General features: G+C 43.0%; 1 protein-coding gene, 1 long non-coding RNA gene and 1 other non-coding gene across 5 annotated transcripts in view; 1 reads left to right on the plus strand and 2 right to left on the minus strand.

The window, feature by feature from the left end:
• The window catches only part of LOC124961825 (uncharacterized), a 29,906-nt gene extending 20,010 nt beyond the window's left edge, over nt 1-9,896 (minus strand). For all 3 annotated transcript variants that reach the window (XR_007104336.1, XR_007104337.1, XR_007104338.1), the window contains exon 1: nt 8,761-9,896. This is a non-coding gene — a long non-coding RNA (uncharacterized LOC124961825). The remainder of the gene's footprint in view (nt 1-8,760) is intronic.
• A 1,886-nt stretch (nt 9,897-11,782) lies between these two features.
• Nucleotides 11,783-21,856, plus strand: part of Tmco1 (transmembrane and coiled-coil domains 1) — a 35,221-nt gene continuing 25,147 nt past the window's right edge. Inside the window, exons 1-4 of the mRNA XM_047520851.1 lie at nt 11,783-11,972; nt 12,212-12,289; nt 14,693-14,752; nt 20,268-20,314. Of these exons, the coding sequence (XP_047376807.1) occupies nt 11,903-11,972; nt 12,212-12,289; nt 14,693-14,752; nt 20,268-20,314 (255 nt within the window). The 5' untranslated portion in view covers nt 11,783-11,902. The remainder of the gene's footprint in view (nt 11,973-12,211; nt 12,290-14,692; nt 14,753-20,267; nt 20,315-21,856) is intronic.
• On the minus strand, nt 19,033-19,166 carry LOC124962492 (small nucleolar RNA SNORA38). The gene has a single exon (XR_007104507.1). It is a non-coding gene; the product is annotated as a small nucleolar RNA SNORA38 (small nucleolar RNA).

A 21,856-nucleotide genomic window follows, 5' to 3' on the forward strand; every position in this document is an offset into this window, starting at 1 on the left:
CCCCAGGGATCTTATTAGTCAGGGTCTCATTGGCTAAGTCTCAACAGTTTACAGAGTCAGCAGGAAGCTAAAGTTACTCTAACATGTCCACCAAGAAATCAATAATTCATAAAATTATTTTTCAAACATCTTTCCTTCTTAATATTTTTTTCTTTGTACATGGGATTGAACCCAGGAGTACTTAATCACTGAGGCACATCCCCAGTCCTTTTTGTTTTTTATTTTGAGAAAGGGTCGTGTTAAGCTGCTTAGGGCCTCACTAAGTTGCTGAGCCTGGCTTTGAACTTGTGATCCCCTGCCTCAGCCTCCTGAGCCCCTGTGATTACGGGAGTGTACCATGACATAGAACCAATTTTTTTCTTCAGTACTAAAGACTGAACCCAGGGCTGTACATGTGCTTGGCAAGTGCTCCACCACTGAGGTGCATTCCCATCACTTTCTTTCCATTTTTATTTTATTTTGAGACAAGGTCTCCTAAATTTTCCAGGCTGGTCTCAAACCTGGGATTCCCCTGCCTCAGCCTCCCCAGTAGCTGGGAGGTGTGCACCACCATGCCCAGCTCTGCTGTTCCCGTTTGTCTAAAAGTTTACTCTAAACCATCTGTAGAGTGAAAGTGAAAATCCCTAGCAAAGGATGCATGACCTTCCCATTTGGAAACAGTGGCGTGCTCCTGGAGTCACAGTCACTGATGGCAATGAGGACACGGTGGAAGCAGGCCAGCTAACAGCTAAAGAGAAGCCACCCATGGCCACAGTGTAGCCTGACCCTTCACAAGGAAATGACTTGAGAGGAAAAGGACTCAACAGTAAAATATCTTTCAAAAATGACCCCTTGGGACACAATGGCAAACTGACATGTCTTCTTCCATCAGCCCAACCAAGATGCCACAGAAGCAGAAGGGACTGTGAAAGATGCCCAGAGGTAACACAATCACTGTGAGAAGTGCCTGTGTAAACACAGTGGATTGGCAGACAGCATGCTTTGGGGTTTATCACTGAAGAGATTCTCGAGTGCAGAGCTCTGGAGTCCTTGGGGAGGCTGATGGCATGGTGTTCTGGGCATGGGGGCTCTTGGTGTTGCTGCCGGCAACTGCGGTTGCTGGTGGGGACCACCCTTCCTTTGGGGGAATGGAAGGAGAGAAGTCTGACAGCCATTTGTTCAAAGTGAATCAGCTCCTGATAGGGTGAATACACAGGCCTGTCACAGGAAGACGCACTCTGGGTGAGACTTCGGTTGTGCCTTTCTCTTCCTCTCCAGCATGGGACAGAGCCCACCACTGCTTACCCCTCTTCTACTGTCTGGAGGAGAAACATCAGCCACGCCAGCATCAGGCTGGCACAGGGGGACAACGGGCAGTGGCAGAGCCTGAAGGAGGTGCTTGGGGGCAGGCTGACCAGTTGGCTCCAGCCATTTCCTTCAGATTCCACCCACCTCCAGCACCACAAGTAACTGCCAGAAGGCAGCTTGTAGGAGAGAGCAGAGAGGGTTAAGTGTCCTTGGGGAGAAGGGCCCTGACTGGGGGTGCAGGGAGAGTCATGGGCAGATAGAAAGAGACAGTCCGTCCAGACAACGGAGGAGTAGAGACATGGAAGGGGAAGGACACACTCAGTGTCTCAAGCCAGAATGAACAGCTCCAACAGAGCAAGGATCCAAAACAAAAAACATCCCAAAGAGAAGGGAGCCTGTTGGAAAAAGGAAGCAAGAACAAGAAATCATGCTGTGCATTAAAGATCCAGTGACCGAAATGAAGAGCTCAATGAAAACACGGAGGCAACAAAGAGCAGAACCCAGGAAGGGTGGAGTGAGCAGGAACTGAGGGTCGGGAACACCCCAGGGTAAAGTCAACAGGTATCTTACAGAGAGGGAACACTCAAGAGCAAAGTAAACAGAGACAGAGGGTGTGTAGAGCTCCATGAAACCCGAATCCAAGCAGAACAAAAACAGATGGAGGGGAGGAAAGACTAGAAAAATGACAGACGTGCCAGAGCTCGGGAAAGGCGGTAGTCCTCACACTGAACAGGTGTACAGGATGCCGAAGGGCAGGAGGAAATATTCTCCACCACGCAGCTAGAGCAAAAAGCTGCCGATTTTTGCAAAAACCTCAAACAGAGCAGTGTGAGACTAGTACAGTAAGCATGTATGTATCACCTACATGCACCTCATGATGACTCTTGTAATTTTTTTTAGACTTTATTTATTCCTGTGGTGCTAAGGATCAAACCCAGCCCTCACGCGTGCTAGGCAAGCACTCTGCACTGAGGCACATCCCCAGTCCCTCTTGAAATTTTTTGACATATCTGCTTTTTCTCACCCTCTGCAATCACCTGAAACTAAGCTGCAGGCCTCAGCCTTGGCTCTGGACTCGAGTGTGTGCATTCTGAGGACAAGAATGGCCTGGTACATTGCCATTACATGTCATTCCACTCATCTCATTATCGGTTTGGTGACTTTTTTTTTTTTTTTTTGGGTGCTGGGGATCGAACCCAGGGCCTTATGCTTACAAGGCAAGCACTCTACCGACTGAGCTATCTCCCCAGCCCCTCATTATCGGTTTGGATTTAAATGTCACAAGTGTCCCCAAGCGAGTGTCTTCTATGACTGCTGACTTGAGCCAAGACCTCACGAAGCCTCTCTTACTGCGCGGCGTCTTTCTAAACCTTCACAACCAGAGCGGGACCCCCTCTGGGCTTTTTTGGTTCTTGTTTTTTTCAGTGCTAGGAAAGGAACCCAGGGTCTGACACGTGCTAGGCAAGTGCCCTACCCCTGATCTAGATCCCTAGCCATTTTTATTTTATTTATTTTGAGACGGGGTCTTGCTGAGTTGCCCAGGCTGGCCTCAAGCTTGAGATCCTCCTGCTTCAGCAGAGAAACTGGGATTACAGGTAAGCACCACTGCACCCACTCATAACACTCACCTTTTGAAGAGGCTATGACTATTTTTTGTATAGTGTCTCAAATTCTGAATTGATCCAATTATTTCTTCATGGTGGCATTAGCTAGCACCTTTATCCTCTGTATTTCCTGAAATCTAGAGGTCAGCCCTCAAGTCTTGATTGGTTTCGGGTGCTGGTGAGCTCGGGAAGAGTGCTCGCTGGGAATGTCGTGCTTTTGAGGATACCCATCAGGAGGCACAGACGTCAGGTGCAGCAATGCTGGGTGTGAGCCTGGTGGTGGGCAGGACAGGCTGCTCATCTCCCACACTGTTGGATGTTCAGGTGGTTTTTAATCTATTGCTATCACAAAATAGGCTCCAAGGACAACCTTTTAAATATACTTCCCTACATGGAAGTGTCTTTCCAAGGTGGTTTCCTAAAAGCTGATTTGCATATGTAATTTAGGTATGCCAAACTCTCTTGCAAGATAGGGTACAGTTTTGCATTTCCATTGGTAACATGTGAGAGTATCTGGTAATTCACGGCCACTCTAAAAGAATATGCTATATTTTTGGATTTCTAAAAATTTGACAGTTGAGATAAAATGATTGCTAAAAATAGTGTCTTAGTGGTTTTTTTGGGAGGTGGATACCAGGGATTGAACTCAGGGGCACTTGACCACTCAGCCACATCCGCAGCCCTATTTTGTATTTTATTTAGAGAGAGGGTCTCACTGAGTTGTTTAGCAGCTTCCCTGTTGCTGAAGCTGGCTTTGAACTCAAGATCTTCCTGCCTCAGCCTCCAGAGTCACTGGGATTACAGGCGTGTGCCACCACACCCTGTAAGTTTATCTTAGTGTTATGTTAAATGAACTTTCTCAATGAAGAATTTTTTAAAATGAACTTTTTCTTACTATAAAAAATAAAAAGGGCTGAGGATGTGGCTCGGTGGTTAAGCACCCAATTCAAACCCCCATACCCCCAACCCCCCAAAAAGTCCCAAACTGAAATCTTGGAAATGAAGACTACACTATCACACTACCTTAGACGAGAAATACACTGAACAGAAGTAATGGTATAAGCTGGCTGTGGTGGTGCATGCCTGTAATCCCAGCATCTTGGGAGGCTGTGGCAGGAGGATCGAGAGTTCAAAGTCAGTCTCAGCAACTTAGCGAGGCCCTAAGGAACTCAGCAGACCCTGTCTCTAAATAAAATATAAAAAAGGGCTAGGGATGTGGCTCCCTGGGTTCAATTGTTGGTTCCCCCTGCCCCCCCAAAAGAAGTAACAGTATATTAGTAAATTTGAAGACAGAGCACTAGAACCCACCCAGAAGAAAATGTGGAGGGGAGAGAGAGTCACCACAGATTCCACTCACTCTGAAAGCAGCAGGTGAATACAAGTGAGAGGCTCACTGTGGACGGGTGGGAGGAGGTGGGAAGGAGCCCCAGAGGCTCGAGTGCAAAGCTGGCAAGTCCCCGCTGAGGGGTCTGTGAGCTCAAGGGGACACTTGTCCCTGTCAGCTGCCCTGGAACTCCACGAGGACTTGGCACTCCCCATCTCCGTCCTCTGCCCTCCGGCCAGCCCACCTCCCGCGTCAGCCGTGCTTCCCACAGACCCCGCGTCCACCCAAGTCGCGCTCCAGGCATCTCTCGGAGGCAGTGCTTGCTCTTCAGAGGCACACCTGCCGCTATTCTGGGTGAAGCCTGGGCTGTGTGCACCTGCAGTCCAAAGTCCCCGCTCTACGGCCTCCGAGTTCCACTCTCCGTCTCTTCAGTCGGTAACAGACACTTACAGAGCACCTGCTGCGGAAGCCCCATCCGGTCACCAGATTAGTCCCTGTCCATCCAATTTCACAGAGTGGACCACCATTGTCCTGATCACCTGCTTCCTGAACTTTCCAAGTAGAACGTCGATGTCAGATGGAGTAAAATCTCCATGGTAGGGTGACTTGAGGGGCTCCTACCAAAAGCCGCCAGTTGGCTTCTCTCCATGCCAGAGCCCACGGAAGGAATCGTGCACTTGAGGGTCAAGAGAATGCTGAGAACAGACCACAGGAAAACGAGCTGGGGCTGTAGCTCAGTGGTAGAGCACTTGCCTAGCGCCTGTGAGGCCTTGGGTCAAGTTCGCAGTACTGCAAGGGGGAAGGGAGAATGAGCGATGAGAGAATCCGAGTGACGCTGTGCCTGCCCAGGAGCCCACCACACCCGTGGAGGCTTCCCAGGGGAACAGGTGCTCCGCCCCACGGGCATCTCCGGGTGTGCACTCTGACAGTGCACACACAAAAAAAGTTGTGTATTCCCACCAGTGTGGCTGTGTTTGTGTCTTCCGTGAACAAAACCAACATCCTGGCAGCACAGTGCATCACACGGTGAAGGGCCGGCCTCGACAGTGAGAAGTGGGTTACTGGCCAGTCACGTACCCCGGGAACACTGGCAAGCACGACGGTGTCGAATCACCGCAGTCTTTAGGCTCCTATCAGAACCGCCTTGACTCATGTGGGAAAAAAGGAAGGTGGGATTTCCTTGTTTAGGTATTTAAAGATTTCCTAAGGCCCTTCTAACTCCCATGCCACAGAAACTCACTGTCCAGCTGAAGATCTTATACTTTCCGCTCCTGGCAAAGGGGCTTTCCCAGCCTCCAGGTGGAAGGGTGCCACCACAGCAGGTTGGAATCCAAGGAAAATCTGCAAAGTTCCCGAGCTCCTCACCCTGCCCCTTATTTATAAGTATTCACTTTGATACCTGGTTTTGATTCATAATTATGTATTATTTTTCTTAAAGAAAATCGTTGAACCTGGCATGGTAGAGAGTGCCTGTAACCCCAGCTACTGGAGAGGCTAAGGCAGCAGGATCACAAGTTTGAGGACAGCCTGGCCAATTTAGGCAAGATCTTGATTCAAAAATAATTAAAAACAAAAAGGGCTGGGACATAGCTCAGTGGTAGGGTGCTCCTGGGTTCAATCTCCAGGACTGCCAGGAAAAACAAAAACAAAATCGTGTATGCTTCAGGTCACGTACGACCTAGAAGTGCCTCGGGTACAAAACTGACAATCATTGACTTAATCTGCCGATTTATCTCTTTAATTCTAGTTATTTTCCATACATAGTTATTTTCTTCTCAATCTCTTTTCTTCTTCCTCTTCTCTTCTGCAATACTGGTTCCCACATGCCACTGGACTAGATCCCCAGCCTTATTTTGTTTTCTTTTGGAGACAGGGTCTTGCTCAGTTGCCCAGGGTGGCCCAAAGCGAGGGCACCCTGCATACTGGACAAGCATTAGACCACTGAGTCACATCCCAAGGCCAACTGTTGTATCTTAATAGTAAATATTTCAGTGCATGAATATGGGATGTTTTTATTTGCTTCTTCTCTAATTTCTTCCAGCAACACTCCTTGGGATTCAGTGCTCAAGTCTTTTGTCTCTATGGTTTAATCCCAAGTACTTTATTTTTGATGTTACTGTAAACTGGGTCTCTAAAATTTCCTTTTTGATTGCTCAATGAAATACAATTGATTTGAATGTATGTTCTGTTTGTTTTCGGTGCAGTGCTGGGGGCCGAACCAAGGAAGGGCCTTGTGTCTACTAGGCAAACTCTGCCACTGAGCTTCATCTCCAGTCCACACCTATTGATTTCGTAACCTTGGAATTTTTCAGTTTTTCAGTTTCAGAAGGCTTTTTGGTTTTGGATGAAATCTTCAGGGTTTACTATGTATAAGATCATGCCATCTGCAAACAGATAATTTTATTTCTTCCTTTCCAATTTGCTGACCTAATTTTTAAAAATATTTTTATACCTTTATTCATTTATTAATTTTTGTGGCACTGAGGATGGAAACCAGTGCCTCACACACGCTAGGTAAGTGCTCTACCACTGAGCTATAACCCCAGCCACTGCTGACCTAATTTTTACTTTTCCAACTGAATGAATTAGTCCCCAATATGACTCCTTCCTCATTAATGAGGGTGAGTGTATTTGTACTTGGAGGCCTTAATGACAGTCCCTGCTTCCACACTTCATATCATGGCAGAAGAAACGTAAAGCTTCAGTTCCATCTCCAGACCTTAGTTCTTACTCCTTGCTTTGACTCTTAGTAAGTTTTGTAATAGAAAAAATTTGAGGACTAACTAACTCCAAAATCAGGTTTGAGCCTACTTATCATCCTTTCAAGTGCATAACATAGATGACTGGTTGATAATCACCTTTGAGAGTGGACACTCAGAAAAAAATGCACACCAAAACTTTTCATATAGTATTAGATTTATGGATCTCCTAAAATCAACCATGGACTTCTTAGTTGCAATATGGATTCAGTCACCTGCTCAATCCTATTTCTACTGAATACATATCCTTTATAGTTAGGTTGTTTCTGCTCCCATGTCTGACCAAGTCCTGGTGACCAATTCCCTGTGTCCTAATTACATCTTACCTTTACTTCAAGGTCCATCTAAAGTTCTCATTCTTCTGAACAGTTCTTACAGCCCATCTTCCTCTCTCCCCAAAGTATATCTCATTCATTCAATACATACATATTGTACAGCTTCTCTGCCCCAGACTGCAATCCAAAAGCTGCATATGCAACAATAAACAACAGATGGTCTCTTCCTCAAAAACAGTGCTGGACAACCCGAAAGCAAATTAAACATGTACTTACGACACACACACAAACTCAGAGAAAATTATCTGAACAAAAGATACTTCAGGCAGGCGTGGTGGCATACGCCTATAATTCCAGAGACTCAGGAGGCTGAGTCAGGAGGATCCCAAGTTCAAAGCCAGCTTCAGCAACTTAGTGAGGTCCTAAGCAACTTAGCAAGAGCTGTCTCAAAATAAAACATAAAAGGGGTGGGGATGTGGCTCCGTGGTTAAGCACCCCTGGGTTCAATCCCTGATACAAAAAAAAAAGATATTTCAAAAATAATAAAGTCTGGGGATATAGCTCAGTCGGTAGAGTGGTTGCCTTGCAAGCATAAGGCCCTGGGTTCAATCCCCAGCACCACAAAAAAAAAAAAAAAAAAAAAAAAGTGTCTGCTATTTGAGTTGTACATTACCCTGATGGATTTTTGGGGGCTGGGGATATAGCTCAGTTGGTAGAGTGCTTGCCTAGCATGCACAAAGCCCAGGGTTTGATTCCCCAGCACCACCTTAAAGAAAAAAATACATAGATAAACTCACGTTTCACTTTGGTATTATGTTTTTTTAAATTTTTTTTTTTTTTTAGTTATCAATGGATCTTTTATTCATTTATATGTGGTGCTGAGTCTCAAACCCAGGGCTTCATATATGCCAAGCAAATGCACTACCACTGAGCTACAACTCCAGACCCTGGTATTCCTTTTTAAATTACATTATAGAAGAGATGTCAATCTTTTCAGTGCCCAGGAGTTCTAAAACCTAGTGCTTAGGCTATTTCACTAGCCTACTAGGGAAAAAATAATTTTTCCTAAAAACTTGATTCCTCTTTTTTATTAGGTGTTCAAGAAAAAAATTTGGGAACTGCCCTCAACTCCTTTCTCATCCCAATTCTCCATATCCAGTCACTTTTTTTACAGTATGCTCAATGTTATTCTTTTTCTTAATCTCTTAATGTGCCTAATTTATAAATTAACCTTTATCACAGGCACGAATAGGAGAAAACACGGTATATGTAGGGTTCGGTATTATCCACTGGGAGTTACTGGAAAGTACCACCTGTAAATACAGTGGGGGGCTGCTATGTGTTCATCCCATCCTTTTACTCCTCTTCTGCACTCCTCAGCATATTCTTCCCTTATGACCATGACCTAAGTTGATGATCAGTGACATGAGTTTCTAGTTTTGCTATTTAAAAAGAAGTTGGCAATGAAATATTTCCTGGTCTCTTAGCTTGCCATAGTATTTTGTACTGACCTGAATGATGGCTTGGCAGGCATCAAAGCTTTTGTCCTTGAAAACTTTAGGTATTTCACTGTTTTGCAATGTCTTCTTCCAGCGTCGTTGAAGAGAAGTCTGTTGTGATTCCCGTCCAATTCCTTCCCTGTAATACCTTTCTCTCTCTCTTCCTCCAGTCATCTTTGTATTTGAGAAAGATCACTACCACCTGTATTAGAAAAATACACTGGAGGAGACAGAATTAGGTATAGAACTGGAGAACAGGTTGAAAGTTGTCACACAAATGAAGACAATGGTGACCCGCAAGAAGTATAATACAAAGAACCAATGTGGTAAGAGTTGAAGGAGAGGTATTTAAGTGGTATGTAGACATGCAGAATGAAAGGAGATTTTGAGGACAGTGCCCTTACTTCAGGTTTGGAAAAAGAGGCAGATGGGAGTGCCACTTTGTAAGAGAAAGAGGAAGGAAGATTGGAGTTCGGGAGAACATGGCAGGCTTAGGTTGGAATATCCAAATGAACAGAGTAAGAAAAGTGGTTCAAAGATTATGTACTTAGTGGGTTTTTTAAATTAATATAATTTTTTTATGGTACTGGGGATGAAACCCAGCACCTAGCACAATACTAATTAACATTTATTGCAACCTTACTATGGATCAGGTATTAAGTACTTTACTCATATGTGCCTTGAGAAACTAAACAAAATCTATTGAACTGAAGTACTTATTATTATGCCATTTTACATGCAAGTAAACTGAGGCAGTGTGAATAATTTGTGTAAAATTGCCTGCCTAGTGGATGAGAGGGGAGAGTTGAAGACAAGTAGTCTGACTTCAGAACTTGAAACTTAACCCTATATAAACCTCACAGTGATTCTGGAAGGTAGGTAATTTTTCTTTCTTTTTTTGTGGGGGGGTGGGTGCTGGAGGTTTGAACCCAGGACCTTGTGCATGCAAGGGGAAGGTAGGTATTTTTACCTCTACTTTACAAATCTAAAAATGAGGCACAGAGAAAGTGAATAACTTGCAAAAAGAACAGAATTCACCTATAATTGGGCTATGATTAAAATCTAATGTCTAAGCCAGGCATGCCTGTAATTCCAGCTATTAGGGAGGTTAAGGCAAGAGGATTCCAAGTTCAAGGCCAGCTCAGGCAATGTAGTGAGAGTCTATCTCAAAAAATAAAATAAAATAAATAAAAAGTGCTGGGAATGTAGCTCAGTGGTAGAATCTCTGGGTTCAATCTTTAGACTAGTGCATATTAAAAAATGTCTATAATAATATATGTTTTTCCAGGCATGGTGGCACCCTCCTGTAATCCCAGCAACTTGGGAGGCTGACAAGAGGATCATAAGTTCAAAGCCAGCTTCAGCAACTTAGTGAGGCCCGAAGTAACTTAGTGAGACCCTATCTCAAAATAAAAAGTAAAAACGGCTGGAGAGGTAGATTAGGGATTGAGCACCCCTGGGTTCAATACTTAGTAAAAACAAAACACACACACACACATTTTCAAATTTGAGATAAGATCTTGATAAATTGCCCAGACTGGCCTTGAACTCGGGATCCTCCTGTCTTAACCTCCCAAGTAGTTTGGATTACAGGTGTGTGCCACTGCACCTAGCTTTATGAAATCTTTTCAGTGAATTTCATTAATTCTAAGATGAATTTCTTTTCAATTTTAACATCTTTAAAACATGCTCCTGACAACAGTTGTTGTGTTGTAGTTTAATCAGCACTTTTCTTTAGTAGCATATCAAAATAATGGTGTATCTTACAATTAGCAACATGTTGCACTTGAATTGTATGCCAAGCACAGCTTTAAATGTCTTATGGTAGCCTCTTTCTCATACACTCTTCCTAACAGTTTCATGCCGCTAGGGTTACTAGCACCATTTTACTGATGAGGAAATTGAGGTCCAAAGATGTTAAACAAGACAGGTTCATTGTATCATTTAAATAGCAGAAACATAACTGAAAATCAGGCCTGACTTCAAAGGTCATGCTCTTATCATATCAACATTTACCTTGGATGATACAATGTTAAATGAAGACCTATCCTTGGACTGGGGATGTAGCTTAGTGGTAGAGCACTTGCCTAGCATGCTGGAGGCTCTGGATTCAATCCCAGCCAAAGCAACAAGAGCAAAACCCAAAACAAAACAAAAAAGGACAAACAAATCCAATTTACCCTTATCTGAACTGCTACTCAAATCAAGGTCTAACTCAAATGTTGTTTTTGCTGCTTTCCCACCTCCTCCGGAAAAAAACAACAAACAAACAAAAAAATGCAACTTGTTCTCATCCACGTTCCCCTAAGTTTTGTGTGTGTCACTGAGCTACATCCCCAGTCCCTTCTATTTTGGAACAGGGTCTCTTTATATTGCCCAAGCTGACCTGGAATTTGAGATCTTCCTGCCTGAGCCTCTCAAGTAGCTGGGATGACAGGCGTGGGCCATCGCGCCTGGCTGTGCTTGCATGGCATTTTAAGAATATCCATATCAAACCGTATTGTAATGTGCGATTTCCCTGGGGAATCTGGGAAGTAAGAAATATTATCTTGCTCATCTTTGTGCCCCTACCAGGTCCACTGTTGTTCCTGACATAGAAGCTGCGTGTCTGTTACAAGGAGACAAGGTCTCCGCTGGCAAGTCTAACAGAGAAGACGAGGAACGCACATATAACCTGGGACACAAGTCAAGCTATAAAGAGCCATAAACCGGGTGGGAGGAGTAGAACAGGAAGGAATCCTCGGCGGCCACAGCGGTGGGAGAGCAGCCCGGCCGCCCTGCAGGGCCTCACCCCACGCCCCGCATGCGGAGCTGAGCCCGTGCTCGGGCTGAGGTCCCGGGCCTGTGGCCTTCTAGACTCTGCTGAGTTTCCGGTACTTCCGAACTCAACTATCACTCCGGCGCCAAGAGTTCTGGCTTGTCCTGTAGGCCGCCCCTCAAAGGACCGCCGAGAACCACCATCAGGCACCGCGAGGCTCCAGCTCTCGCGAGATCCGCTCGGCCGGGACCCGCCCGGCACTTCCGGCCCGGTCCGGAAGCGGAAGTGCGCTCTCGTGTCCAAGCCGCGTCTGGCGGGTGGTTGCCCGGACAGCCGTCGCTCCTCCTCTGGTTCTGGGGCGCGTCCCGCGGTGCGGGGCGCGGGGGCGAGCGCGCGATGAGCACCATGTTCGCCGACACGCTGCTCATCGTCTTCATCTCCGTGTGCACCGCCCTGCTGGCCGAGGGTGAGGCCGGGCCCCGCGGCGCCGGCGGGCGGGAGGGCGGCGGGTTTCTCCGGCCTGCTTGCACACGCTCGGACCCCTCGGACAGCACCTGCGTGGTAGCCGGTGGTTTTTAGGTTTGAAAGCAGTCACTTAGGCGTAAATAAGACGCAGAGTGGCATCCCCCGCCCCCGGCAGTAGCCCTAATTGCGGGTGGTTGTGACTGTCCAATCTCTTGTAAGCTTGTTGCCTTGATGTTTCAGGCATAACCTGGGTCCTGGTGTACAGGACAGACAAGTACAAGAGACTGAAGGCGGAAGTGGAAAAACAGAGTAAAAAACGTGAGTACGGTTAGCAGTACTAAGAACGTGTCAAGTTCCTGGAGTGCACGCTGGCAGTCAGTATTTTAGGAGCACCAATAGTAGCACAAACTTTATAGAAACATCAAAATAATGCAACTTGAGTTGAAATCCATTAATGCAGCATGTATACTAAAACCACAGGGGCTGCAGTAGTTAGATCTAAAGAAGGGGTCCAGTTCTGTGTATGGGACTGCGAAAGGCTCCATGATGCAGATGACCTTGCAGACCCTCTGGATAGTTAGAATTTGGATAGAGAATGAAGTGGAGGAAGGAAATTCTGGGTAAAGAAAATATGAGCCAAAAATACGGAAATTTTAATGGGTTAGCTATGTTTGAAGAATAACAGGCCATTGTGACTAGTGTTGAGGTAAGTGGTGTCTTCAGGGATGCCAAGTTTTCAGTTGAGTGAGAAGGTTGAAGAGGTGTTTGAGGAAGAGATTGAAGTTTGTTGTCTTGGAAATAAAACAGGAATTCAGAATGACACAGCTGAGGATATGATGAGAATGGTTTCTTATAGGCACAGTTTGGCTTTTGATATTCTTTTACCTCATTTGAGTAGCTGGTGATGTAGCTCAGTGGAAGAGTGATTGTTGGGCCTACACATGCTCAAGTGCTGAGTCTGATCCTCAGCACCATGGAGGGGGGATATCATTTATTTGATCCACGTTTTAAGAAAGGAGATTGAGCCCTGGCTGTGGTGGTGCCCGCCTATAATTCCAGCAGCTTGGGAGGCTGAGGCAGGATGATCTTGAGTTCAAAACAAGGTGCTAAGTAACTCACTGAGACCCTGTCTCTAAATAAAATACAGAATAGGGCTGGGGATGTGGCTCTGTGTCAAGTGCCCCTGAGTGTTCTATCCCCAGTAAAAAAAAAAAAAAAAAAAAAGAAAGGAGGTAGACACTCAGAAAGCTAATGATATACTTACACACAGAGCAAACAAAAGAATTAGAGACCAGCCCAGGTATGGTGGTGCACACCTGTAGTACAGTGGCTGGGGAAGCTAAGGTAGAAGGATCACAAGTTCAGAGCCAGCTTCAGCAACAGCGAGGCCCTAATCAACTGTGTGAGACCCTGTCTCTAAATAAAATATACAAAAAAAAATAGGACTGGGGGTGTGGCTCAGTGGTAAGTGCCCCTGAGTTCAATCCTCTATACTCCCCCTCCAAAAAAAAAAGAGACCAAACTCAGCATACACACACCCCTTCCCTGACCCTGCCCTGAAGGTGTGGTTCGATGGGCCTCCTCTGGGTTCAATCCCCAGTATCACACACACAAAGACAGTATTTAAAAGTCAGGTGCAGTGGTGCATGCCTGTAAGCCCAGTGCCTTGAGGGGAATTGAAGCAGAAGGATCCAATTCAAGGCCAGCCTGATCAATTTAGTGAGACCCTGTCTCAAAAAAAAAAAAAAAAAAAAGGAAAGAAAAGAAAAAAAAAAAGAGCTGATGGACTGAGGAGATAACTCGGTGGTAAAGTACTTGCCCAGCACACATCAGGCCTTAGGTTCAATCCCTATCGCCACATTAAAAAATAACAATAAAATGGTTTAAAAAAAAAAAAAAAGCTCAGGATGTAGCTCAGTGGTGGAACACTCCTGGGGTCAGTCCCCAGTAGCACACACACAAAGACACAAGGCAGTACTTAATGAAAGTGGAGATGACCAGCTGGGTGTGATGGCACACCTCTGTAATCCCAGCTACTTGGGAGGTTGAGGCAGGAGGATTGCATGTTTAAGTCCAGTCTGGGAAACTTTGGGAGAACCTTTCTCAAAATTTAAAAAAAAAAAAAAAAAAAAAAAAAATAGGGCCAGGGATGTGGTTCAGTAGTGGAGTGCCCGAGTTATTATTATTTAAGGTACTGGGAATCGAACTCCAATATCCTCTGCCACTAAGTAACATCCTCAGCCCTTTTTATTTGTTTTAAGGCAGGGTCTTGCTAAGTTGCTGAGACTGGCCTGTAACTTGAAATCCTACTATCTCAGCTTTCAGAGTCACTGAGATTATAAGTGTGTACTACCACACCTGGCTGCATATTGTCTTAATATAATACTTCATCAATATTTGGTTATTGATGCTTAAAATTACTATTATTATTAGCAATTTTGGGTATTGAACACAGGGCCTCAAGTATGTGAGACAAGTGTTCTATCACTAAACTACAACCCCAGTCAGCTACTATTGTATTCTTAGAATGTTGTGTCTGCATTCATGTCAGCAGTTTTGGGAGCAGGCTGATTAACTTAATCATGACCATGATCAAAGTCTGACTTTCTTATAAGCTTCTTTCATTGATTAAGCCATGAGAAAGTCATCTTTTGTTTTTTTAAGTATAATACATAATTTTTTTGTAAAATTAATTTTTACTTGTTTCTCTGGTGTTCACAGTGGAAAAGAAGAAGGAAACCATAACAGAGTCAGCTGGTCGACAACAAAAAAAGAAAATAGGTGAGGTATTAATCTAAATAAAATTTAAGGCTTGGGAAAAATAAATTTTTAGATGAAAATATAATAAAGTTGCTGATGTTTGGAAGATCCTGGATTTTACCCTTAGCACTGAAATAATAAAATAAATAAAATTAAAATGGCTGGGAATGTAGCTCAGTGGTAGAGCACCCCTGGGCGGTTCAATCCCAGTGCCCTGTCCCCACACACCCAAAATATGATTATCAAAGAGCTTTACCCATGACACTTTGATTCTCAGAAATAGTGATATTACTGCTGTCCACTTCATTCTTACTGAGAATTCCTTTCTTTTGTTGCATCACTGTTATAACTCTCCTTCCCTCAAAAACTATCTTTAAAAAAAGGGATGTGTGTATTTATTTGTGTGTGCGTACACATACATATATGTAAATAGATTTTACACACACACACACATATATAAATTTAAGCAAGTGAAAATTTGAAAGTCAGTACTTTTTTCTGCTCCCACAGGACTGTCTCCCAAGGTTTTCCAATTTAAATGTCTTAAAGTATTTAACTGGCTCAGCTGATCATTTTTTGCCAGTTTCTAGGAGAGCTTATAGAGTGACTGCCTCTTGGGTGATTGCAGGACAGGGGCTGTGTGTTAGGGTTCTCCAGAAAGAACTAGTTGGATATATATCCATACAGATATTTGAGATGGAATTTTTTGAAAGAATTGAGTCACATGATCATGAACCCTGGCAGGTCTCACAGCAGGTCATCTGCAGGCTGCAGAACCAGGGAAGCAGATGGCGTGACTCTTGATCTGAGGCCAAAGTCCAAGAACCCAAGGGGCTGCTGCTGCAAGTCCTAGTCCAAAGGCCAGAGCACCTGGAGTCGTGACATCCAAGGGCAGGGAAAGTGGTTGGCCCCGCTCATGCAAGTCCCAGCATCCAAAGGCCAGAGCACCTGGAGTCGTGACATCCAAGGGCAGGGAAAGTGGGTGGCCGCTCCAGAAAGGAGAGGAGTCTACTTTTCCTCCACCTCTGTGTTCTGTCTCGGCCCTCAGCCCACATGGATGGTCTCCGCCTGCTTTAGGTGGGGGTGTGTCCTCTTTACTCGGTACACTGATCAGATAACAGTCTTCTCTGGGAGACCTTCACAGATAGCTCCAGATATGAACCTTTGCTGGCTACCTGTATCCCTTAGTCCAGTCAGGTTGATACCTAGAATTAAGCAGCATGGGTTATGGATTTTCACATGACTGACTTTTCAGCACTAGCTATAGCTAGAGATTGTCTTTAGAAGGGACTGAGAAGGGGAGGGCAGTCAGTCTGCATCTTGACTGAGTAGGATATGCGTCTTTTCCTTGGTGGCATGGAAATTTGGGAAGATGCTTCTGAACTTTAATGTTTTGGAGCCCTGAATTTACTTATTCTTTGTAGGCCTGTCTTTATGCTCTTTTAATTGACTGGAGTTGCTTCCACTTTGTGGTCAGAATGAGTGCTGTCACTGCTGCTAGTGTATTCCAGTGAATACAAGAAATGTAAAATTTGGGGGTTTTAATCTTTGCTTTTTTGGGGGTACTAGGGATGAACCCCAGGAGGCTTAACTTCTCTGAGCCTCATCCTCAGACCTTTTTATTTTTTTATTTTGAGGCAAGGTCTCGCTAAGTTCCTTAGGGCCTTGCTAAATTGCTGAGGCTGGCTTTGAACTTGTGATTGTGATCTTCACTTGGATTGCAGGCATGCACCACTATGCCTGGCTAATCTTTTGTCTATCATTTTGGATTAAAACAATAACTCTAGAATATAAATGTGCCTTCTGCATATTTCCAGATTCATTTGTCCTTGAAATTTCTTGATATTTCATAGAGATTTTGTTCCAAAAGTTCACTGGTAAAAGGTGCATAGAATTCTTCCCGAAAGGAATAGTTTTTCCTTTGGAAAATAATTGTCCCCTGTATTAAATACTGAGGTTCTTTCTGGGTCACATCGGTCCAGAATAATTCACGTGGAACAAGTGAACACTAAATGACATATACTGTTTATCTCCAGCAACCAGCATCTTTAAATCCTAGATCTTCAAAGGGAGACACAGAAGGTTTGGGATGCATATTTATTTCACCCTGTAGCTGAAAGCAGTGGGAAGTGCAGCCATCTTGGATGCCTTGGGCTTCCAGTGCTGAGTTGTCTTTTTGACTTGGGAGCGAGATCCACCAGCTGTGGTTCTTTAACAACCCACCAGAATGCAAATGACATGAGATTAAGGACATGACTTCCTTACTTATTGGACAAGACAACTTTTTTAGAGAATTTATGTTAGTTAACTGATATTAACTAGCAGCTAAGTTAAATCAGAGCCATAGAGAATTAATCAACAAGAAGTTCTCCATTTCAAGTAGAATGATTAGCTGCAAAACTATTCTCATAATGAGATGAATCATTATTCTCAGATGTCCAATTCCTGCTAAGAAACAGTTTAACATCTTTTCAAAGTAAGTTGTACTTAGTAGTTACTTCCTAATGTGACTTTCCTTCAAGTTATTCCTCTGTGGAAATAGTTTCTTGTCAGGGAAAATGCGACTTCTTTATATGAAGGTCTTTAAACATGTAGCTTATTAGAACTTGGACTGTTCTCTTGTAAACCATGTATTATATGGTCCTTATTGACATGATAGTCTTCATCAGTGTATTTAACCTGTAACATGAATAAAGACTATTTACTTTTAGAAATAGTAGTTGTTTTTGTAATACTGGTAATTAAAAACATAATTGGGCATGAAATAACATTTATAAAATCATTTAAGCCTGGGTCAGTGGCAATGCCTGTAATCCCAGTTGCTTGAGAGGCTGAGGCAGGAGGATTGCAAGTTCAAAGCCGGCCTCAAAAACTTAGTAAAATTAAAAATTAAAAGGGGTGTGGTGAAGCTCAGTGGTAGAGTATCCCTGCAGTAAATCCCCAGTACCAAAAAGACAGACAAAAAAATAGTTTAAATAATGAAGTCTTAAAAATAAGTAGATTTACTCATAAGTGAGAGGTTAAGGCCCTGATTTGATCCCCAACGCTGCCCCCTTTCCAAACAAGGTTAAACTCTAATAAAACAGACTTTTAAATACTTTTTAAGGACTTAGAAGTTTTGCTTCTCATTATGTCTAGCAGAATATCCCTATGAACTTGAGTCTTTAAAAATTTTTTTTTTGGTTCTTTTTAGATAGACATGACAGTAGAGCATATTTGGACATATTATACATACGCGGAATATTGCTTACTCTAGGGTCTCATTCTTGCGGTTGTACGTGATGTGGAGTTTGCTGGTCATGTATTCTTAGGTGGACATAGGAAGGTTATGTCCGATTCATTCTACTCCTTCCTATTCCCATTCTTCCTTCCCTTCCCTTCATTCCTCTTTGTCTAATTGAATGAGCTGTTTTCCCCTCCTCCTTGAGTCTTATGTTTTAATAATGAGAACAAGTAGTTAGAACAAATGTTTGCATGATAATTAGGTTTGATAGTGGAGGAGAGAGAAGGTGCTTAATAATTTTTCAAGAGTTAAGAGCTTAAAAGAGAGGGTGGGGAGCTGGAGAGATAGCTCAGTTGGTAGAGTGCTTGCTTGCCTTGCAAGCATAAGGCCCTAGGTTCAATCCCCAGCACAACAACAAAAAAAAAAAAAAAAAAAAGAGAGAGAGAAGGTGGGTATTGATGGGGAGAGAGTATGTGAGCATTTGAGATGTGTTAACTGAGCTTGGAGAATAGGTACAATGGAATGAATTCAGGCATTATCCTATTAGCCTTGTAAAGGTGTCATCAGTTTGGGGTTACTCTGGGAAGGAGAGGTACTGTGACTCTGGGGACATTATTAAGAGTATTGTTTATAACTGGTGGAGTGCCTGAAACTTTTGCCCTGCGGGGAACATTTCATTAGATCATATTTGTTTTTCCTTAGTGAACATTTTGTGGATTTCTGAAGACTGACGTTATATAGGATTTTTAACATTAAGTTCTTTGTTTTTACAACTTAATGTTCTGTAATACTCTTAAAATTTTGTTCTGTGCTTTTTGAGATATGTTAGCATTTCCTACCAACAGATTATTTCAGATAAAATTTTGCATGTGTAGTATCTCCCTCATAAGTATATATTTTTAGTTTATTGTACTTTCATTCTGTCTTCATTTAGAGACAGAGTCTTGTTGAGTTGCGTAGCACCTTGTTATTACTGAGGCTGGCTTTGAACTCAAAATCCTCCTACTTTAGTCTCCTGAGCTGAACAGGCGTGAACCATTGCACCCAGCTGCTTTTGCCCACCCCCCCTTTTTTCCCTCTATGTGAGGTGATTGATCTGAGCCCATGAGTAGCAACCTGGCCCCAGACTTCTCCAAATCCCCGTTTCTTTTCTGCCAGAGAAGTCTTAAGTATCCAAAGACAGGAGATCAAAGACAGGCCTTTGTAGGAGGTTGCTTTTGCCCTTTTTTAACTGAGGGATTTTTTTGCCATCTTTTCCTTTTTGTATATGATCCTTTTGTTCTATTATCTGGGATGTAGACTCAAGTAAAAAATGAATCACTGAAGTGAATATTGTATAGTATTTAGGTAATCTCATGTGCAGTCAGCTGTAAGTCACAAGTGAAATGTCTGTGTTGGGAATTAGTACTTTATATTGATGGGATACATTAAATAGGGCCTTAGTGTACAATTGAGGTTTCTTCAATAGTTTGGATTCTTTAGTAGTTTCTATGTATACAACAGTTGCTTCATATATAGGCCAGATTTCCTGGCTTTGCTAATGACTTATAACTATAAGACTGCTTATTTTTAGACTTAGATTATCATATAATATGAAAGAACCTGAATTCTAAATTCATTTTAGCAACTGGTTTGTAATTTTTAGAACATACACTTTTATTTATTTTTTGGTACTGGAAATTGAACCCAGGGGTACTTAGCCACTGAGCTACATCCTCAGCCCCTTTTATTTTTATTTTGAGACAGGGTATTGGTAAGTTTCTTAAAGCCTCACCAAGATGCTGAGGCTGATCTTGAACTTGTGATCCTCCTGCCTTAACCTCATGAGTCACTGGGATTACAGGCATGCACCACCATGCCCACATAGAGCATACACTGTTTTATAAAAGAAATTTAGAAAGGGGGGAAAGTGTGAGAGATGAGGAGTTAACATTTGAAACCCCTAAGTATAGTGCTTACTTTGCACTTGTGAAGTAACTGATTGGCAGTTCCCGCTGGTGTAATTCAAGGGTGTATCTTAATATACAGAGTTGGTACATTGATTACCAGGGGTAATTTTTTTTAATTAAATATTTTATTTATTTAAAAGATTTTTATTAGTAATTATTCTTACATTATAATTTTGACATATTCATAAGTTTGCTCCATTTCAATCCTCCAAATGTTTATTTATTAAAATGGAAATATTTTGTGCTCCTGACAGCAGCAGTGACACTGAAGGAAACTGCTTTCAAAATCACCAGTGACAACTTATGTAACTGCTGTTTTGTGCTCAGCACTGTATTTATTAACCATTACATTGATTCTTTTCAGAGAGGCAAGAAGAGAAACTGAAGAATAACAACAGAGATCTGTCGATGGTAAGGGTCCTAAGTGCAGCTGCGTGGTAAACCATGTCCGCTTTCCAGCAGCAGACTGATGTGCATCTGTGGCTTTGCACTGACTTTTCAGAAATGGATCACCTGGGAAACCATGGATAGTAATCACGGTTGTTCCCGGGCCACATGGAAATGAGAATATGCTGCTGTTCTTAAACTTCATTTTACAGATATAGATATAGGTAGCTCTTAAAGGCTGTCTTGGGGGTTGTAATTTGTTCCCTTCACACTTTTCTTGCTCGTTTTTTTTTTTTTTTCCTCATATTTTGAAAGGAATTAGCTTATTTTCTTTTTCTTCCATATGTTATTGCTGAATCTTTGGTTTGTGGTGACTTTGTAATTCCACTGTCGGAGGTGGCGTAGTAGCGATGGCTTTTATTATTTTGTTTTTGTTTTTTGGTACCGTGGATGGAACCCAGAGGCACTTTACCACTGAGCCACATCCCCAGCCCTTTTTATTTTTTATTTTGAGACTGGGTCACTAAGTTGGTTAGGTTCTTACTCATTTCCCGAGACTGCTCTCAAACTTGTGATCCTTCTGTCTCTGCCTCCCTGGTTGCTGGGTTTATAGGCGTGTGCCACCATGCCTAGTTATTATTTTGTTTTTTAAGAGCCCTTTTGTTCTGAGTGTGAGACATACCACAAAGTGTAAAGAAGTAATTTCTTTACCCATTTACTCAGTATTTCTAGACAGTAGATTTTGTTCAAGGGTGTTGTTCTAAAGCACGAATAGGTTGATTATGTGACCTAACTTTTCTGCTTAATTTTTGTATATTTAGCATTAGAACATCTGAACTGCACCAGTTTTTTCTTACTGAGAGACCTTTACTGTACTTACTTATCTTCTAGAAATTCTTTAAGTTAAAAGTGAATATTTTAAGAAGTAGCTTTCCTTACCTGTTGACACAGTTATTACATATTCATCACAGCAAATTTGAAAACTATGGAGATGAGATACACAAAGCCAATATATTGCAGGGCGTGTTGGTGCATACCCGTAATCTTGGTTACTCTAGAGTCTGAGGCAGGAGAATCACAAGTTTAAGGTTGACCTTTGGCAACTTAGTGAGACCCTGTATCAAAATAAAAAATAGAAAGGGTTGGGGGTATAGCTCAGTGGTACAGTACTTGCCTCTAGGATGTGTGAGGTCCTGGGTTCAATTCCCAGTATTGTGGATGGTGGTGGGGGCCATTAAGAAAAGAATTTGGTTGCAAATAGCAATACCTAACAGTGGCCTAAAACAGATAATGGTTTCTTTTTTTTTTTTTTTTTTTTGCTAAGAAGTCTGGAGGTTGGTAGTGTTAGGCCCAGCACTACCTTCAAATACTCAGGTCCTCAGCCAAAGGTCCGTTGATGGTTTGAAGGCTGCTTTGCCTTGGGACATTCATGGTCTTTATTCCAGGCAAGGAGAGTGGGCAGAAGTCTACGTGAAGGGATGCCTGGCAAGTTTGCTTACAAGTCCCCATTCAGCATGAGTACTTAGATTGCTCATGGGCCAGAATTGGGTCTCATGGCCACCCCAG

Source organism: Sciurus carolinensis, chromosome 12, assembly GCF_902686445.1.
Source record: "Sciurus carolinensis chromosome 12, mSciCar1.2, whole genome shotgun sequence".
Lineage (NCBI taxonomy): Eukaryota > Metazoa > Chordata > Mammalia > Rodentia > Sciuridae > Sciurus > Sciurus carolinensis.